At 49.5% G+C, this 17,800-nt stretch overlaps 2 protein-coding genes across 5 annotated transcripts in view; one reads left to right on the forward strand and one right to left on the reverse strand.

Annotated features, from left to right (window-relative positions):
• The window catches only part of Ppp2r5d (protein phosphatase 2 regulatory subunit B'delta), a 29,503-nt gene extending 13,511 nt beyond the window's left edge, over positions 1-15,992 (forward strand). For both annotated transcript variants that reach the window (XM_004649482.2, XM_045155945.1), the window contains exons 3-16: positions 9,772-9,976; positions 10,189-10,388; positions 10,474-10,584; positions 10,695-10,787; positions 11,341-11,471; positions 11,599-11,658; positions 11,762-11,870; positions 12,077-12,130; positions 12,522-12,692; positions 12,798-12,925; positions 13,586-13,687; positions 13,781-13,853; positions 14,561-14,677; positions 14,823-15,992. In XM_004649482.2, coding sequence (XP_004649539.1) covers positions 9,772-9,976; positions 10,189-10,388; positions 10,474-10,584; positions 10,695-10,787; positions 11,341-11,471; positions 11,599-11,658; positions 11,762-11,870; positions 12,077-12,130; positions 12,522-12,692; positions 12,798-12,925; positions 13,586-13,687; positions 13,781-13,853; positions 14,561-14,677; positions 14,823-14,960 — 1,692 coding nt within the window. In that variant the 3' untranslated portion in view covers positions 14,961-15,992. The remainder of the gene's footprint in view (positions 1-9,771; positions 9,977-10,188; positions 10,389-10,473; positions 10,585-10,694; positions 10,788-11,340; positions 11,472-11,598; positions 11,659-11,761; positions 11,871-12,076; positions 12,131-12,521; positions 12,693-12,797; positions 12,926-13,585; positions 13,688-13,780; positions 13,854-14,560; positions 14,678-14,822) is intronic.
• Mea1 (male-enhanced antigen 1) lies at positions 15,879-17,750 on the reverse strand. 3 transcript variants are annotated; one of them, XM_004649489.3, is made up of 4 exons: positions 17,684-17,750; positions 16,747-17,027; positions 16,556-16,658; positions 15,879-16,256 (listed from the first exon to the last, which is right to left on the reverse strand). In XM_004649489.3, exons 2-4 carry the CDS (start codon positions 17,014-17,016, stop codon positions 16,105-16,107), a joined length of 525 nt encoding a protein of 174 aa, XP_004649546.2. In that variant the 5' UTR covers positions 17,017-17,027; positions 17,684-17,750; the 3' UTR covers positions 15,879-16,104. The 3 variants fall into 3 exon arrangements, with proteins under 3 accessions (XP_004649546.2, XP_045011888.1, XP_045011889.1); XM_045155953.1 differs by having other exon boundaries at positions 17,608-17,689; XM_045155954.1 differs by lacking the exon at positions 17,684-17,750 and adding an exon at positions 17,553-17,576.
• Positions 17,751-17,800: the final 50 nt, after the last annotated feature.

Below are 17,800 nucleotides of genomic sequence, written 5' to 3' on the forward strand. Positions count from 1 at the left end.
GAGTAGCATTAACATACGGGTATGAACATTAAGAGAAGTGCTTACTGGGCAGTTTGGTGAGCATAGTACATACATTTAGCCAGACACCAGGAGATATTACACTCCTAGGGCTTATGAATACCCCTGTTATAGGTCTTCAGTATCAGGCATGTATTCCCTCACATGAAGTGGCCCTCAGTCCAACTAGAGAGTGGTTGTTTTCCCCCATAACTGACATGCCACTATTGTACCTTTTGGCTCATTTGGCCTGGGTGGCCAAACTTAAGGCTTGCAGTGCCCACTGTTGGGTATCTTCACTGGTGATTTCTTTCTCCCATAGAGCTGCTGGCAGTGTAGCTTTTTTTTTTTTTTTTTTCATTTTTAAAAAAATTTTTAAATTATTTATTTGAGAGAAAAAAGTTGAGAAGGCAGAGAGAGAAAGAGAGAATGGGCGCATCATGACTGCCAGCCACTGTAAATGAATTCCAGATGCATGCACCACTTTGTGCATATGGCTTACGTGGGTACTGGGGAATTGAGTCTCGAACCAGGATCCTTAGGCTTCACAGGCAAGCATTTAACCACTAAGCCATCTCTCCAGCCTGAGTATTGCTTTTTCCAGCTTTCTGTCAGCTGGTCTACATGGAAGAGGTTTTCAACTCAGCTCCAGCAGGATTTCTCAGTGACCTTGCAGCCCAAGAATGTGGAGTCTTCAGCAATAGGGTCTTACCATCTGTTCCTGGTAGGAAACCAAGGGCCTTGGCAGTGACCTGTAATGTTTTGGGGGCATCAGGGACCTCCCTGGCCAACTCACTGGAAGGTATCCCATCCCTGGCACTGAAAATTTCCTAGTAACAATCTATGGATTCTGAGCGTGCCATTGTTAAAAAATGTCTGTTTCCACATGAGTTATTCATACCCTCTTAAATTTTGATAAGCCCTTCTCCCCCCCACTTTTCCTTTACTCAATCTCTTCCCCTGACTTCATTTAGGCCTTTTCACCCCCGTTAATCTGTTCTTCTACTTACATATATACAATACCATCCTCTTAAATCTCTCTCTCCTCTCTCCCTTTCTATTTCCTTTATATCCCCTTTCTAGCTTACTGGTCTGTGCTATTGAGTTTTATTTCAACTCACATAGAAATCCAATCATTTGTAGCTAGGATCCACATATTAGAGAGAACATGCAACATTTGGCTTTCTGGGCCTGGGTTACCTCACTAAGTATAATCCTTCCCAGATCCATCCATTTCCCTGCAAATTTCATAATTTCATTTTTCTTTACCGCTGAGTAGAGCTCCATTGTATAAATGTGCCACATCTTCATTATTCACTCATCAGTTAGTTGACTGGTTCCATTTCCCAGCTATTGTGAACAGAGGGGCAATAAACATGGTTGAGCAAGTATCTCTAAGATAAGGAGCCGAGTCCTTAGGATATATGCCTAGGAGTACTATAGCTGTTATCCAGTATTCTTCTGTGACTGTTTCATCCATTCTTTTTTTTTTCCAAGGTAGGGTCTCACTCTAGCTCAGGCAGACCTGGAATTGAGTAGCAGTCTCAGTGCTAGGATTAAAAGCCACCGTTCCCGGCTCTTTAAAAGAAATTTTTATTTAAAAAATTATTTATTGGAGAGAGAGAGATTGAGAAGTAAAGAGGGAATGAACTGCAAATGAACTCCAGGTGCATGTACTACCTTGTGCATCTGGCTTATGTGGGTACTGGGGAATTGAACCTGGATCCTTAGGCTTTGCAGGCAAGTGCTTTAACCACTAAACCATCTCTGCAGCCCCCTCAAATTTCTTCCTTTTTTTTTTTTTTTTGGCTTGGTTTTTTTTGAGGTAGGGTCTCACTGTAGCCAGGCTGATCTGGAATTCACTATGGAATCTCAGGGTGGCCTCGAACTCACGGTGATCCTCCTACTTCTGCCTCCTGAGTGCTGGGATTAAAGGCGTGCGCCACCACACCCGGCTTCTTTTTCTTTTTCTTTTCTTTTTTTTTTTTGAGGTAGGGTCTCACTGTAGCCCAGGCTGAAGTGGAATTCACTTTGAAGTCTCAGGGTGGCCTCAAACTCATGGTGATCCTCCTACCTCTGCCTTCCAAGTACTGGGATTAAAGTCGTGTGCCATAACACCTGGCTTTTTCTTTTTTCTTTTCTTTTCTTTTTGGTGTTTTTGAGGTAGGGTCTCACTGTAGCTCAGGCTGACCTGGAATTCACTAGTCTCAGGCTGGCTTTGAACTCATGGTGATCATCTTACCTGTGCCTCCCAGAGTGCTGGGATTAAAAGCATGTGCCACCACACCCGGCTTCTTTTCTTCTTTTTTTGTTTTTGAGGTGGGATCTCACTCTAGCCTAGGCTGGTGTGGAATCACTATGTAGTTTCAGAGTGGCCTCAAACTCCCTGGCCTCAACCTGTGCTCCCTGAAGCCATAGTTATTTCCCTAATAGTTATTTCCCTAATACGCTTTTTGGTTCTATCAGTCCTTCCCTTTTCATTTTGTACTGAGGATTGAGCCTCTCTGCACAAAGCACGTGCTCTTCCACTGAGCAGCATCCCTACAGAGCTGGACATGGTCTCTTAGACCTATAACCCTAGTATGCAGGAGGCTGAGGCAGGCGGTTCCCTCCAAGTTTAAGGCCAGCCTGGTCTACATACTGAGTTCCATATTGAGTTCCAGGCCAGCCTGGGTTCTCATGTCATTGCTCAAAAGTTATAATCCACACTTGGGCTGGGGAGATGGCTCAGCAGTTAAAGGCACTTGTTTGCAAAGCCTGCCAACTCAGGTTCAGTTTCCCAGTACTCATGTAAAGCCAGATGCATAAAGTGGTGCACACATCTGGAATTCATTTGTAGTGGCAAGAGGCCCTGGCATGCCCATATTCTCTCTCCCTGTCTCTCTCTGGCTCCTCCCTCCCTCTCAAATAAATATAATAAAAATAAGCTGGGTAACATGGCACATGCACCTTTAATCCCAGCACACAGGAGGCAGAGGTAAGAGAATTGTTGTGAATTTGAGGCCACTCTGAGACTATATAGTGAATTCCAGGTCAGCCTGGGCTAGAACTAGACCCTACCTTGAAAATAACAAAAACCAAAACAGAAAGAAAAATAAAAAAAAAATAAAAATAAAAAATGAATAAAGACCCAACTCTATGGCCTTTCTAAACTGCCCACACCAACTCTTCCGGCATCGACCTGGTTTCCTGTCCCATGCATGTCCTGTCTTCTGATAAAACCAGCCCTGTGTGACTCAGACCCTCCCTGGTGCAGTTCCACTGGCTACTGGTTTGGCCTACTAAACTAAGCCTGTCCTGAAAGAGTTAAGTCAAAAGCGCCCCCGCCCCACCCCCACTCCCTCCCTTCAGAGATGTCTTCCCTGATTCTTCCAGGCAGTTTGTACCCAACCCCTTTGTGTTCCCTTGGCCTTTGTGGCTCTCTCTGGTCTCCCCCCCCCTCCCTTGTACCATCAGCTGCTTTTGTGGCTGGCCCACCTACTGCTCTGTGAGCTCTTTGAAGGCAAGGGCCATGTCCTAGTCACCTTTACGTCTTTAATGCTTAGAATGATGCTTAGTGAATAAATGAAAGAAGGAAAGATGGCTAGATGGAGCTCTGGATGTCACAGTGAGACAGAGAATGTCCCTGTGGTTTTCAGAGTTTTTAACTAAATGGTCTTCATTTATTAGACTGCTTGTTTCATAATTCAAAAGATACAGCATGCAGTCTGCATGGGGAGGTTTCCTACTTTTTTGTTGGAGACAGGGTCTTTCTCCTGTCAGTCCTGACTGCTGAAATTTGCCATGTCAGGGGGGTATGCAATCTTTTAACATTGTAACCTGACGTTATCTACAAACATGTTGGGCCACATTCATAGCTTTCCTGAGACACATGAGGGCTGTAAATTGGAAACAGCCTGTGTAGACCAGACTGGTTTTGAATTTTCAGTGATTTTCCTGGATTTGCCTTCTGAGTGCCAGAATTACAGGTGTCTCTAGCTTTTTAAAATATTTTTATTTATTTGCAAGTAGAGAGAAGAGAGACAGAGAGAATGGGCGTGCCAAGTGCCCCACTTGCGCAAATGAACTCCAGATGCATGCACCACTGTGTGCATCTGGCTTTACGTGGGCACTGGGGAATGGAACCTGGGTCATTAGGCTTTGCAGGCATGTGTCTTATTGCTGAGCCATCTCTCTAACCATAGCGTGTTTTTTTTTGTTTTTTTTTTTTTTTTTTGAGGTGAGACCCTTCTCACTGTTGGTCAGACTGACCTGGAATTCACTCTGTATTCTCAGGGTGGCCTTGAACTCACATCCATTCTCCTACCTCTGCCTTCTGAGTGCTAGGATTAAAGATGTGTGCCACCATGCCCGGCTTCAGCTGTAGCTTTTTAAAAAAATAATTTGAGGGGTGGCTTAGCAGTTAAGGTGTTTGCTTGCAAAGCCAAAGGACCCAGGTTTGATTTCCCAGGATCCACATAAGCCAGATGCACAAGGGGGCGCACACATCTGGAGTTTATTGGCAGTGGTTGGAGGCCCTGGCATGCCCATTCTCTCTCTCTCTCTCCCTCTTTCTCTGTTGAAAAAAATTTTTTTAATTTGAGTTTATTTATTTATTTGAGAGAGAGAGATTGAATGGGCATACCAGGGCCTCTTAGTCACTGCAAATGAACTCCAAACACATGTACCACCTGGTGCACCTGGCTTATGTGGGTACTGGGAAATCAAGCCTGAGTCTAGGCTTTGCAGGCAAGCGCTTTAACTACTAAACCACCTCTCCAGCCCCAAGCATTTTATTTTTGTTGTTGTTATTAATTTTATGTCTCATCTTTGTCTTAAATACTTCTTTTTATATATTTTTTAAATGTTTTTCTTTCCTTGTTTATTTGCAAGCAGAGAGAGGCAGAAAGAATGGGTGTGCCAGGGCCTCTAGCCACTGCAAATGAACAACTACATGTGCATTTGTCACTTTGTGCATCTGGCTTTACATGAGTACTGGGGAATCGAACCCCAGTTGTTAGGCTTTGAAGGCAAGCGCCTTAACCACTGAGCCATTTCTCCAGCTCTGGTTGATTATCTCTGGTGGTGTGTTGAGCAGACACATTCAGAGTGGCGGGTTCGGCTGGAGTCACTGAAACATGAGCATGGTGCATGAATCGGGGCACTGCTGGAGCCCTGAATGCCGGGGGCTTCTTGGAGTGGAGACCCTGCTGTTGAATTTGAAATGGCAGGATGCCCTTCAGTCTCAAGACTACATGGGGCAGAGCAAGAGCATGGAGGGCAGATGGGCTGGGTAGCCTTTGTTCAAGCACCCCTGTGGTGATGGCTGCAGAATGTTCTCCAAGGGTTTCACCTGCTTCCCACTGTGAGCCCAGGCCAGCAGTTGAGAAGTTAGAGGCTGTAGCTTTTAGGAGAAATGTTTGAACCTAAGTGAGCGGCTAGATGATCTCCACATTTACTAACGGACAGGGGAAGCCTCCCTGGACCTTGGCAGTCGGGGCTTTGCTGGCTAAGCTGGCTGTCTGTCCAGTGTTCCCTGCGGCTGGGATGGGGAGCAGTGGTCCTTAGAAAAGTGGACAGCCCAGCAGGCTGGGCAGCAGATGGCCTCCCAGCTGCTTTCCAACTACGTCAGCCTTCAGTGCCATAGTCCTGGTGTGGGAGGCATCAACATGGGGTTGGCTTTTTGGACAGTTTAAATTTTTTTTAGCCAGGCATGGTGGCACACATCTTTAATCTCAGCATGTGGGAGGCAGAGGTAGGAGGGTCACCATGAGTTCAAGGTCACCCTGAGACTACATAGCTAATTCCAGGTCAGCCTGGGCCAGACAGAGACCCTGCCTTGAAAAACCAAAAATAAATAAATAAAATAAATAGTTTTATTTATTTTATTTGAGAGAGAGAATGGGCACACCAGGGCCTCTAGCCACTATAAAGGAACTCCAGGTGCATGCGCCACCTTGTGTATCTGGCTTACATGGGTACTGGAGAATCAAACCTGGGTCCTTAGGCTCTGCAGGCAAGCGCCTTGCTAAGCCCTCTTTCCAGCCCTGAACATTGTTTTGTTTTTAGTTGGTTTTTTTTTTTTTTTTTTTTCTGAGGTAGGGTCTCTCTCTAGCCCAGGCTGATCTGGACTTCACTATGTAGTCTCAGGGTGGCCTTGATCTCAGGGTGATCCTCCTATCTCTGCCTCCCAAGTGCTGGGATTAAAGTGTGTGCCATCACAGCTGCAAAGTTTTTGTTTTTGAAATCAGGTCTTACCATGTAGCCTAGGGTGATCTGGAACTCACTTGTAGCCCAGATTGGCTTGGAACTCTTGGCGATCCTCTTACCTCAGCCTCTTGGAAGCCAGGATTACAGGAGTGAGCTTGTCTTTCAGTGTATTTTTGAGTTTCAAGCTCCACACTGAGGGTCGCTTGTTCTAGGTACTAGAAGCCAAAGGCAGAAGAAGTTCCACATGTTGCCACCCTTCTATCTTTCTCCCCACTGACCCCAAGGTGTGGCTCGTCTCCCACAAGTAGAAAAAGAGACTCCAACCTCTGGAGTACCTTGCACTAAAATCGCACTGGTTCCATATCAGTCACCGCCTTTTTTTTTTTTTTTTTTTTCTCCTTAGGTAGGAGGGTCGTGCTCTAGCCCAGGTTCACCTGTAATATACTGTGTAGTCTCAAGCTGGCCTTGAACGCACAGTGATCCTCCTATACCTCTGCCTCCTAAGGGCTGGGATTAGAGGTATGCGCCACCACACCCTGCACAACGCCCCCCCCCATCCCAGGTAGGGGTCTCACTCTAGTCCAGGCTGACTGGGAAGTCACTATGAAGTCCCAGGCTAGCCTCAAACCCAGGCAAGCCTGAACCTCACTGTCTTCCTTGTCTCTGCCTCCCCAGAGTGCTGGATTACAGGTGTGTGTCACAATAGGCAAGACAGATAAAATCGTTCACCACAACAGGCTGAAGGTTCCTTATCTGAATGCTTGGCCCACAAGTGCTTCAGAGTTTGAAATTTTTCAGTTTGGAATATTTGGAAATACCTAATAAGGTTTTTTGGTTAGGACTTAAAGCTAAACAGTAACTTAAATTTATTTATGTGTTAGGTGTGGTGGCCCATGCCTTTAATATCAGCATTTGAGAGCCCGAGGTAGGAGGATCACTGGGAATTCCAAGCCAGCCTGGGCTAAAAGTGAGACCCTACCTCAAAAAAATTCATTTATGTTTCATATGCACCTTGTACACAAAGGTAATTTTATACCAGGTGTGGTGGTGCACACTTTTAATCCCAGCACTCAGGAGAGGTAGGAGGATTGCTCTGAGTTCAAGGCCACCCTGAGATAACACAGTGAATTTCAGGTCAGCCTGGGCTAGAGTGAGACCCTACCATGAAAAAACAAAACAAAACAGGTAATTTCATAAAATATTTTATTTTTAATTATTTATTTGAGAAAAAGGCAGAGAGAGAAAGAGACAGAGAAATGGGCTTGCCAGGGCCTCCTGTGTCTTGTCTGGGGCCCTGCTGTCACCTGTTTTTTTTTTTTTGTTTTGTTTTGTTTTTTTGAGGTAGGGTCTCACTCTAGCCCAGGCTGGCCTGTAATTCACTATGGAGTCTCAGGCTGGCCTCGAACTCACAGTGATCCTCCTATCTCAGCCTCCCGAATGCTGGAATTAAAGGTGTGTATTACCACGTTTGACTGCTTGTGTCTGGCTTTATGTGGGTGCTAGGGAATTGAACCTAGGAAGGTAGGCTTTGCAAGCAAGTGCCTTTAACCACTGAGTCATCTCTAGGCCCTCGGTTTTGTTCACTTGTGTGTGTCTATATAGAGAATGTTTGATGTGTTATATTCGGCATAAGCATGTGTGTGTAGATGCGTACATTATGCACATGTGAAACAGGGCCAGAGAACTTGGGTGCTCTTCTCTGTTGTTCATGGGCATACTTCTTTGAGACACAATCTGGAGTTGCTCCCTTAGCCCAGGGCCGTAGTTTTTTGGTCAGCAAGCCCCAGAGAGACTCCTTCAGCCTCTTATATGGAGTCTTTTTTTTTTTTTTATATTTTTTTTTTCTTTTTGGTTTTTTGAGATAGGGTCTCACTGTAGCTCAGACTGACCTGAAATTCACTCTGTAGTCTCAGGGTGGCCTTGAACTCATGGTGATCCTCCTACCTCTGTCTCTTGACTGCTAGAATTAAAGGCAAGTGCCAGGACACCCAGCTGTTTTTGTTTTTTTTTTCTTATTTATTTGAGAGAAAGGGAGAGAGAATGAGTGCACCAGGTCCTCTAGCCACTGCAAACAAACTCCAGATGTGTGCACTTTGTGCATCTGGCTTATGTGAGTCCTGGGGAATTAACCATGGTCCTTTGACTTTGCAGGCAAGCACCTGAACTGCTAAGTCCTCTCTCCAGCCCTTTGGTTTGTTTTTGAGATAAGGCCTTGCTATGTACTACTCCAGGCTGGCCTGGTTAATCCTCTTGCCTCCACCTCCTGAGTGCTGGAATTAACAGCTATGCACCATGGCACCCAGCTTTGTTCTCTTGTTTGTTTTTGGAGGTCTCACTCTAGTCCAGGATGACCTGGGACTCTATATAGTCTCAGGGTGGCCTCAAACTCTCAGCAATCCTACCTCTGTTGCCCCAAAACTATAGAGTTGAATGTGTGCTGTACCATGTCTGGCAATTTCTTTTTCTTATGTTCTTTTTGAGGTAGGGTCTAGCTCAGGCTGACCTGGAATGCACTCTGTAGTTTCAGGGTGGCCTTGAACTCAGTGATCCTCCTACCTCTGCCTCCCAAGTCCTAGGATTAAAGGCATGAACGACCATGCCCAGCAATTTATTTTTTCTTATTTATTTGAGAGAATGAGAATGGGCATCCCGAGGCTTCCAGTCACTTCAAATGAACTCCAGATGTATGAGCCACTTTGTGCTTCTGGCTTTATGTGGGTACTGGGGAATCATACTTGGGTTGTTAGGCTTTGCAGGCAAGTGCCCTAACCACTGAGCATTTCTCCAGCTCCTCCCCCCCAACACAACACAGCTTTTTTTTTGTTTTAAACTCTAGCCTAGGCTAACCTGGAATTCACTATGTAGTCTCAGGGTGGCCTTGAACTCAGGATGATTCTTCTATCTCTGCCTCCCAAGTGCTGGGATTAAAGGCATGTGCCACCATGCTTGGCAACTGGCTTCAGTCTTTTACCTTTTAATTGAAGGGTGTTTCTCTCATCCCCTTCTCCCGCCACCCTGCCCCATACTGGGAATTAAACCCAGGGGCCTGCATGTACTAGAATGCCCGCTGCCACATCCCCAGCCCTGCCAGACAGTGTTCGACTTCTTGTTATTTATTTATTTATTTATTTGAGAGAGAGAATGGGCACACCAGGGCCTCTAGCCGCTGTAAATGAACTCCAGATGCAAGCGCCTCCTTGTGCAACTGGCTTACAAAGTCCTGGGGAATCATTCTGGGGTCCTTTGGCTTTGCAGGCAAATGCCTTAACTGCTGAGCCATCTTCTCCAGCTCCAGGGTTTTGATTTCTCTGGCCCCATCAATTAATTCTGCCTGCTCACAAGCTGAAGTGAACATTGGGAAGGTGGTTGATGCACAGGTAGTGGTTTGAGCAAGTATAGGAGACAGACAGGATTTTGGCCACTGCCTTCTGGGCTGTCTCCCACAGTTACCTTTACCTCTGGCTTACCTCCGTCTGGACAGATGCTGTCACAGCAGTGCACAGACTGGGCAGGGCGGGTGGTTCAGGGCCGGGGTGAAGGGGATTGCCGAGGGGAGCTGGCTCCAACGATGATTTTCTTGGCCAGGCCCAGCCCCAGCAGCAGCCCCAGCCACAGTCCCAGCCACCATCATCCAACAAGCGCCCCAGCAACAGCACACCACCCCCAACACAGCTCAGCAAAATCAAGTACTCAGGGGGTCCCCAGATTGTCAAGAAGGAGCGACGACAGAGCTCCTCCCGCTTCAACCTCAGCAAGAACCGGGAGCTACAGAAGCTTCCTGCTTTGAAAGGTACTTCCAGATGGCCGGGCTGGCACACCGGGCTGCGGGCACGGATTTCAGGGTCTCTTAGGGATTAGGGAGTTCCAGAGAATGTGAGGGGGTTATTTGTTCCATGGGATAGCATGGTGGCAGGGTGGGGAAGGAAAACCTGTAAGAGCAAGTGGGGCATGGCATAAAGGATGAGGAGGACACCCCACAGATTCCTGCCGGGACCCCCACAGATTCACCAACCCAGGAGCGGGAGGAGCTGTTTATCCAGAAGCTGCGCCAGTGCTGTGTCCTCTTTGACTTTGTATCGGACCCTCTCAGTGACCTCAAGTTCAAAGAGGTGAAGCGGGCAGGACTCAATGAGATGGTGGAATACATCACCCACAGCCGTGATGTTGTCACTGAGGCCATCTACCCCGAGGCTGTCACCATGGTAGGCACGGGGAGAGGACACAAGGCGCAGGGCGAGGGGACCCTGGGGAGTCCCTGACGGTGCTCTAAGCTGAGCCCTCCTTCAGTTTTCAGTGAACCTCTTCCGGACGCTGCCACCTTCATCGAATCCCACAGGGGCCGAGTTTGACCCTGAGGAAGATGAGCCCACCTTGGAGGCGGCCTGGCCACACCTGCAGGTACTGGGGGGGAGGTGGGCTGGCCCTGGCTGCCGCCAACGAGACCACGCAGGCCTGCAGCAAGAGGGCGGCCCGGACACCATCAGAATGATGCACTCTTTCCTCCACAGCTCGTCTATGAGTTTTTCTTACGCTTCCTGGAGTCTCCAGATTTTCAGCCAAACATAGCCAAGAAGTATATCGACCAGAAGTTTGTACTTGCTGTGAGTCTCTGAGGCTGGGGCTCTTCTCCTGTCCTGCCTTGTCATGTGCTCTAGCTCCATGGATTCCCCACAGTGTCCTGCCTCCTCTTCCCCCTTATGCTCCATACACTGGGGTGTCAGCTATTGTCTGAGGCCAAGGTGCAATGGGTATGGGGCAAAAAAGCTAACTTTGAGCTGCGCATGGTGGCACATTTTTAATTCCAGCACTTGGGAGGCAGAGGTAGGAGGATCACTGTGAGTTCAAGGCCATCCTAAGACTACATAGTGAAGTCCAGGTCAGCCTGGGCTAAAGTGAGACCCTACCTCGGGGGTGGGGGGGGGAGCCAACTTTGCCTGTAAGATAGGAAAAAAGGCAGCACAGTACCTCTCTGCACACAGTTGGCAATATAGGCATGCACGGCCAGTTACCACTAATATGTAAAAGAACAACTGTGCTTCCAAGAGGCATTCTCGACTCTCCAGTGACCTCACGACTTGCTCTGGCTAAGGCCTCGGCACCCCAGCCTTCCCGCGCTGCTGCCTCATCTCTGCCACTTCTCTCTCCTGCTCCTAGCTCCTGGACCTCTTTGATAGTGAGGACCCCCGAGAACGGGATTTTCTCAAGACCATTTTACATCGCATCTATGGCAAGTTTTTGGGGCTCCGGGCTTATATTCGTAGACAGATCAACCACATCTTCTACAGGTGAGGCCATGGGCTCAGGCTTAGGAGCACAGTATACCCCTGCTGAGGTGGGACGGGAGCAGGGGCTCAGGGGACACTGCAGAACGCTAGAGGAGTGGTGTCAAGAGAACCCCGTTTTTCCCCTCAGGTTCATCTATGAGACAGAACATCACAATGGGATTGCTGAGCTCTTGGAGATCCTGGGCAGGTGAGAGGCAGGGTGGAGAGAGACACACCTGGATGAGGTTGGCAAGATTGGTTCCTGATCTTAGATCGGCCTATTGGTCCTAAAAGTTTCCCTTAACCCCTAGCATCATCAATGGCTTTGCCTTGCCCCTTAAGGAAGAGCACAAGATGTTTCTCATCCGTGTCCTGCTTCCTCTGCACAAGGTCAAGTCTCTGAGTGTGTACCACCCTCAGGTGAGCTGCCTTTCTCCTGACGGCCCAGCTTGAACAACAGAGGCAAGAAAGGGAGGGAAGGTATTTCTGCTGGGGTTAGGAAGGCATAGAACGGATGGGATCAATCCTCTATACCTCCCCTTCTCTTCTGGGATTTGGTGTCTGTCACTGACCTCTGTGAGACCTTCTGGAACTTCCATTTCACTTTCTGTCTTAACCTTTTGCAGTTGGCGTACTGTGTGGTACAGTTTCTGGAGAAGGAGAGCAGTCTCACTGAGCCGGTAATTCCCCTTTGGGCCCCAAGGTCCACATCTTCTTGTCATCAGCGTTGCTCGACAGTCGTCTGTACCTGTGTTGTTTGTTTCTCTCGTGGTGGTACTGGCAGTGAGACGCAGGGCTTGTGCATGCCAGGCAAGAGCTCTACCACTGATCTGTACCCCCAGCCCCATTCTATTCCTACTGAATAGCACCATAAGTGGGTGCTCAGGAGGGCCGTGGCTTGTTTCTTTTTCATGGGAAGCAAAACCTATGTACACCCAGAAAACAGATCCAAACCAGAGCAGTCGGTGGTCACTCCAACAGGGCCTTCCAGGGCAGGGTGGGATGGGTGGCCTAGATGGTTCCTGGAGAACCGGCGAATGGTGGCAATTTTACCCTGTTCTCGTCTCACAGGTGATTGTAGGACTTCTCAAGTTTTGGCCCAAGACCCATAGTCCCAAGGAGGTGATGTTCTTGAACGAGCTCGAGGAGATCCTGGATGTCATTGAGCCATCTGAGTTCAGCAAAGTGATGGAACCCCTCTTCCGCCAGCTTGCCAAATGTGTCTCCAGCCCCCATTTCCAGGTAAGGCCTAAAGCCAGCAGATACCAGTATGTCCCTAATGACAGGGAGGAGCAAATCTTGAGGGAGGTAAGGAGTGCCCCACTGAGTCCCACCTCTCCTCACTAGGTGGCCGAGCGTGCCCTCTACTACTGGAACAATGAGTACATCATGAGCCTGATAAGTGACAATGCTGCTCGAGTCCTTCCCATCATGTTCCCTGCACTCTACAGGAACTCCAAGAGCCACTGGAACAAGTAGGCGGCTGGGGCGGGGCCGGTGGGACTTCACCGGGTCACTCAGCAAGCAGAGCTGGGACCTGTGCACAGCATGCACACCCTTCGAGGGCTGAGTAGAGAAAAAGATGCCGTGGGAGTGGTGGGAGTGGCTCTGTAGTATCCATCATGGCCCCTTGGTGTCAGCCATTCTGCAGGTCCTATCACTGCCATGGAGACATTCTGGGCTGATAGCAACTAATGTGATTCACATAAATAATCTGAGTTAGGCTGGGTGTGGTACACACCTTTATTCCCAGCACTTGGGAGGTAAAAGTAGAATTGCTTGTGAGTTCGAAACCAGCCTGGGCTAGAAGGAGACTGTTTAAAAAAAAAAAAAAAGGCAGAGTCTCAGAATTGTAAAAGGCTTTACTGCTAAGAGCAAGCTCAGTGTGATGCACATTCAGTTCATCTCACTTCTCGGAGGCCAGGATGCATGGCGTGGGAGAACGGTAACACAGGCAGACCAGTATTTGTAAGAACCATGAAAACGCCAGTCTCGAGTCACATGATTTGGATACAGCTTATATACTCTCTAGAGGCTTGGAAATAGAGCAGAAAATGAGAACACCCTTAGCTCTGGGGACCTGGTACTAATGGCAGGCTTTGGCATCCCATAAGCCATCTTTCTTCTGGTGGCAGGACAATCCACGGACTTATCTACAACGCCCTGAAGCTGTTTATGGAAATGAACCAGAAGCTGTTTGATGACTGTACACAACAATATAAGGCAGAGAAGCAGAAGTGAGTGTCTGTCTCCTTGGGAGACTTTGTGTCTTCTACCTCAAGCTCACCTTCTTTCTCTAAAGCCCAACCCCAACCCTTCTGCTCCCTCAGGGGACGGTTCCGAATGAAGGAAAGAGAAGAGATGTGGCAAAAAATCGAGGAGTTGGCCCGGCTTAATCCTCAGGTGAATTTTTAAAAATACTTTATTTTTACTTAATTTATTTATTTTGTGGGGGGAGGAATGGAAAGAGGCATAGAGAATTGGGTGTACCAGGGCCTCTGGCCACGGAAAATGAAGTCCAGATGCATGTGCCACTTTGTGCATCTGCCTTTAAATAGGTCCTGGGAAATCGAACCTAGGTCCTTGGCTTTGTAGGCCAGCACTTTAACCGCTAAGCCATCTCTCTCCAGCCCCTTGGGTAAATTTTTTCCTGCCACTGCCCAGAACTCAGGCCCATTGGAGTTGGGAAAGAGTATTTGTTGTTGTTCTGTTTTATTTTAATGGATTTTTGAGGTAGGATCTCACTCTAGCCCAGGCTGACCTGGAATTCACTATGGAGTCTCAGGGTGGCCTCGATCTCTCAGCAATCCTACTACCTCTGCCTCCCGAGTGCTGGGATTAAAGGCGTGCGCCACCACACCCGGCTCTTGTTCTGTTTTATTTTGAGGCAGGGTCTCACTCTAGCTCAGGTTGACCTGGAATTCACTATGGAGTCTTAGGCTGGCCTGGAACTTACAGCGATCCTCCTACCTCTGCCTCCTAAGTGCTGGGATTAAAGGTGTACGCCATGGCGCCTGGCTGGGAAGGAGTTCTTGGAGAAAGAATGAGGCAAACAGGCCCTTAAATCTCAAAAGTGGCTCTCCCTGTCTGTCCATGCCCTTCCCGCTCAGTATCCTATGTTCCGAGCTCCTCCACCGCTGCCCCCCGTGTACTCCATGGAGACGGAGACCCCCACAGCAGAGGACATTCAGCTTCTGAAGCGGACGATGGAGACAGAGGCTGTGCAGGTGAGAGAACACTAGGTCAAGAGTTAAACGGAAGTAAGGCTGGAAGGGTGAGGAGACAAAGAGGAGCAGAACCAAGTCAGAGATGGAAACAACCTTCTCGGAACCTGTCTCCATTCCTTTCCTTTTCTCCATATGCCACACACAGATACTAAAGGACATCAAGAAGGACAAGGTGCTGCTTCGGAGGAAGTCAGAGCTGCCCCAGGATGTCTACACCATCAAGGCCCTGGAGGCGCACAAGCGGGCAGAAGAGTTCCTAACTGCCAGCCAGGAAGCTCTCTGACCCCCTCACCTTCCCACAGGGCCACAGCCCACTCAGCCCTGGGACACGCCCTGCCCTCCACCCTCTGCTCCCTACTGGCTGACTTGGGGCAAGGCAGCACCTCTCTAGCTACTCTAGAGGATGCAGGCATTAGAAGCAGGGACGCCGAGTGGTTCCTCTTCTCCCCAAACATGTGTTCACGCCTCCCTGTGGCTAGTACAGACAGGCTCAGCACTGAGTGTTCAGGGCTGAGATGACCCAGGGATACCTGTCCCCTCCTGCTCCTGACCCCACAGCTACCTGAGGCTGCTCCAAGAAATATACACACAGGAGCCATGGGCTCTTCTCCCCTTCATCCTCAAATGAACTCTAGCTCTCTCTCCCCTCTCCACGCAGAGGGGAGCAGCAGGAGACTATTCTCACCAAAGTTACGACAAGCTCCATTGTCCCCAGGAGTGAGTAGCTGGAGGGGAGCCGATCCCCACAGCACAAATAGGCCCCCCAGCCCCAGCAGTGCGCAGGCTGAGGGGCCAGCGTTACTTCCTCTTACCCACTGCCTGACCAAGACCACACACAACAGAGGTTAAAAGGAAAAAAGTATAGACTCCGGACACTAGCTGATGAATATAAGGCCCAGTGGACCAAGGCAGGGATGAACAGCCTACCTACCCGGTGTCCCCTGGGTGAGCAGCAGCCTGGGGACTGCAAACATGGAAGGGACCACCCTGCGGCTGACTGCTTTCCTATGCTGTTGGTTGCCAACATTATAAAGGAATCAGGGAGCAGTGCTCCAAGCATGGCTCCCCAATACCTATTTATTTCCTTGTTTGTGCTGATGCTGGCTCAGCCCTTACCTGTCCCCTCTAGGCACCTCAGAGAGGCAAGGGGATGGGGAGGGTCGTACCAGGCTCCAGGGGCACAGGCAGTGCGGCTTCTGGCTGTGTACATAGGGTGCTTTATTCTCCATAGAGTGATTGATACATGCTAATGTGCGTTGGGCTTGGGCCGATGTCCCCATATGTACAGAACTGAATAAAGTGGGTCTCTGAGAAATGATCTGCCTTCACGTGGAGATGGAGATGGGTGTTAGAGCCAGACATCTGTTCAGTCCTGTGCTGGTTCTGGCCTGGAATGTAGGGAGGACTTAAGGCAGCTTTCAGGGTGGTCACTTCCAGGCAGGAGACGCCTGCCGGGCTTGGAGGGCTTTCTGTACCACGTCTTCCCACTGGGCATCCGATATCTCCCGAGCCCAGGCAGGAACCCCTGGTGCAGGCAGGCTTACTCCAGCCATCGTCCTTTTCACCAGCTCTACATGTTCTGAAATCACAGCCAGAGGCTGGTTAGGGGATAAGACAATGGGACCAGCTTCTCTTCCCATTCCATGAATCAACCCAGAACCCTCATCTGATGATGGTCACCAAGTCCATCCTCTTACAGCAAGCCTGGTCATTCTCAAACCTAGCAGGATAAGTAATTCTCCTGCATTCTGAAGTCTGCAAAAATATTAGTTTGCAAACTACCTTTATAGAAATAAGACGTTCCTCTGTAACTTCTCTTCCTGGCTCAGACTAGTCCATTTTCTTCATAATTATTCCCAAATGAAATTATTTTTTTACCTGGGTCCATGGGAATAGAGCTGTGGCTGCTTAGTGCTACAGCCCCCTCCTCCTCTTCATCTTCACTCTCTAGTGGTGGGTCTGGCAAGTGAAGCCCCAGGGCCTGTACAATCAGAAACAAGACAGCTCCGGTCCAGACTCTTGGGGGAAAGCACCTCCGCTTGCTCTGGAACCATTCCCTCCCTGCATACCTGGATCCGGTCTTGGATGTCAGCAACTACATCTTCTCCCTCAGCCACTGGTGCCAATTCTACCTCCTCCTGTTCAGGATCTTGATTGAGGGGCTGGTAGGAGTAGCCCGCGGGGCCTGCCCCTGTTTCTTCCTGCTCTTCCTCAGGTTCTTCGCTGCTCCAATCCCCAGTTCCTTCTGTAGGGCCCTGATGTGGCCCCAGTTCCTCAGTGTGGTTGGGGAAGATCCGTTCAGGGCCCATGGTGTCTCCCCCTAGAACTACTGTTGCCATCCGGGCACGGGCTGCAAGAAGAAAGGGCAGGAGGATAGGGATTGGATGAAACCAGGTCCATTTTTAAAAGTATTTGTATTTTAATTTTTACTTATTTAAGAGAGAGAGAGAGTGACAGAGAATGGGCGTGCCAGGGCTTCCAGCCGCTACAAACGAACTCCAGATGCACGCGCCACCGTATGCATCGGGCTTACGTGGGCCCAGGGGAATCGAACCTGGGTTCTTTGGCTTTGCAGGCAAGTGTCTTAACCGCTAAGCCACCTCTCCGGCCCCTTTTTTTCTTTAAACAATCGTTTTCACTAGCTCCTTGAGGTTGTCCTTAGGCGTCCACAAAGTCAGCTGCTTCCCTCCTCGTCTCCAGTGCTGCCTCCCATATTGAACACAGGCCCACCCGCAATTCCGACACAGCCAACCCTAGACCCGCCCCTCCTGAACCTTAGCCCCTCCCCGACGCGGGGAGCTCCAGGTAGCCAGACTCCCCCGAGACAGTTCGTCCCCGACCCCTCCCGCTAAGGGCTGGCTCCCCTCGGTACCACCTGCCCACAGCCATCCACACCGAGGGGCGCCCCTTCCAATGGCCCCGTGCCTCACCGGCCCCCACGGATCGTCGGCGTTGGTGTCCCCGCGCGCCACCCTCAGCGAGCCCCGCGGTCGGACCCGCACGCACCCTCACTTCCGGCGGGGCTCCTAGACCTCCGGCCCCGCCCCGCGTCCCAGACTGACGCGAATGAGAATGAGGATTCCACCGCCTCTGGCTCCGCCTCCGCCATCCTCCCCCCTCCCC

The sequence above is a fragment of the Jaculus jaculus genome, chromosome 8 (genome assembly GCF_020740685.1).
Source record: "Jaculus jaculus isolate mJacJac1 chromosome 8, mJacJac1.mat.Y.cur, whole genome shotgun sequence".
NCBI lineage: Eukaryota > Metazoa > Chordata > Mammalia > Rodentia > Dipodidae > Jaculus > Jaculus jaculus.

What these genes read in the sequence shown, in the direction of transcription:
- Mea1 (XM_004649489.3), bottom strand. Translation starts at nt 17,016, where the DNA reads ATGGCAACAGTAGTTCTAGGGGGAGACACCATGGGCCCTGAACGGATC. An exon ending in ACATCCAAGACCGGATCCAG is followed by an intron (nt 16,659 to 16,746) that starts GTATGCAGGGAG and finishes CTGATTGTACAG; the next exon opens with GCCCTGGGGCTTCACTTGCC. An exon ending in CTCTATTCCCATGGACCCAG is followed by an intron (nt 16,257 to 16,555) that starts GTAAAAAAATAA and finishes CTGTGATTTCAG; the next exon opens with AACATGTAGAGCTGGTGAAA.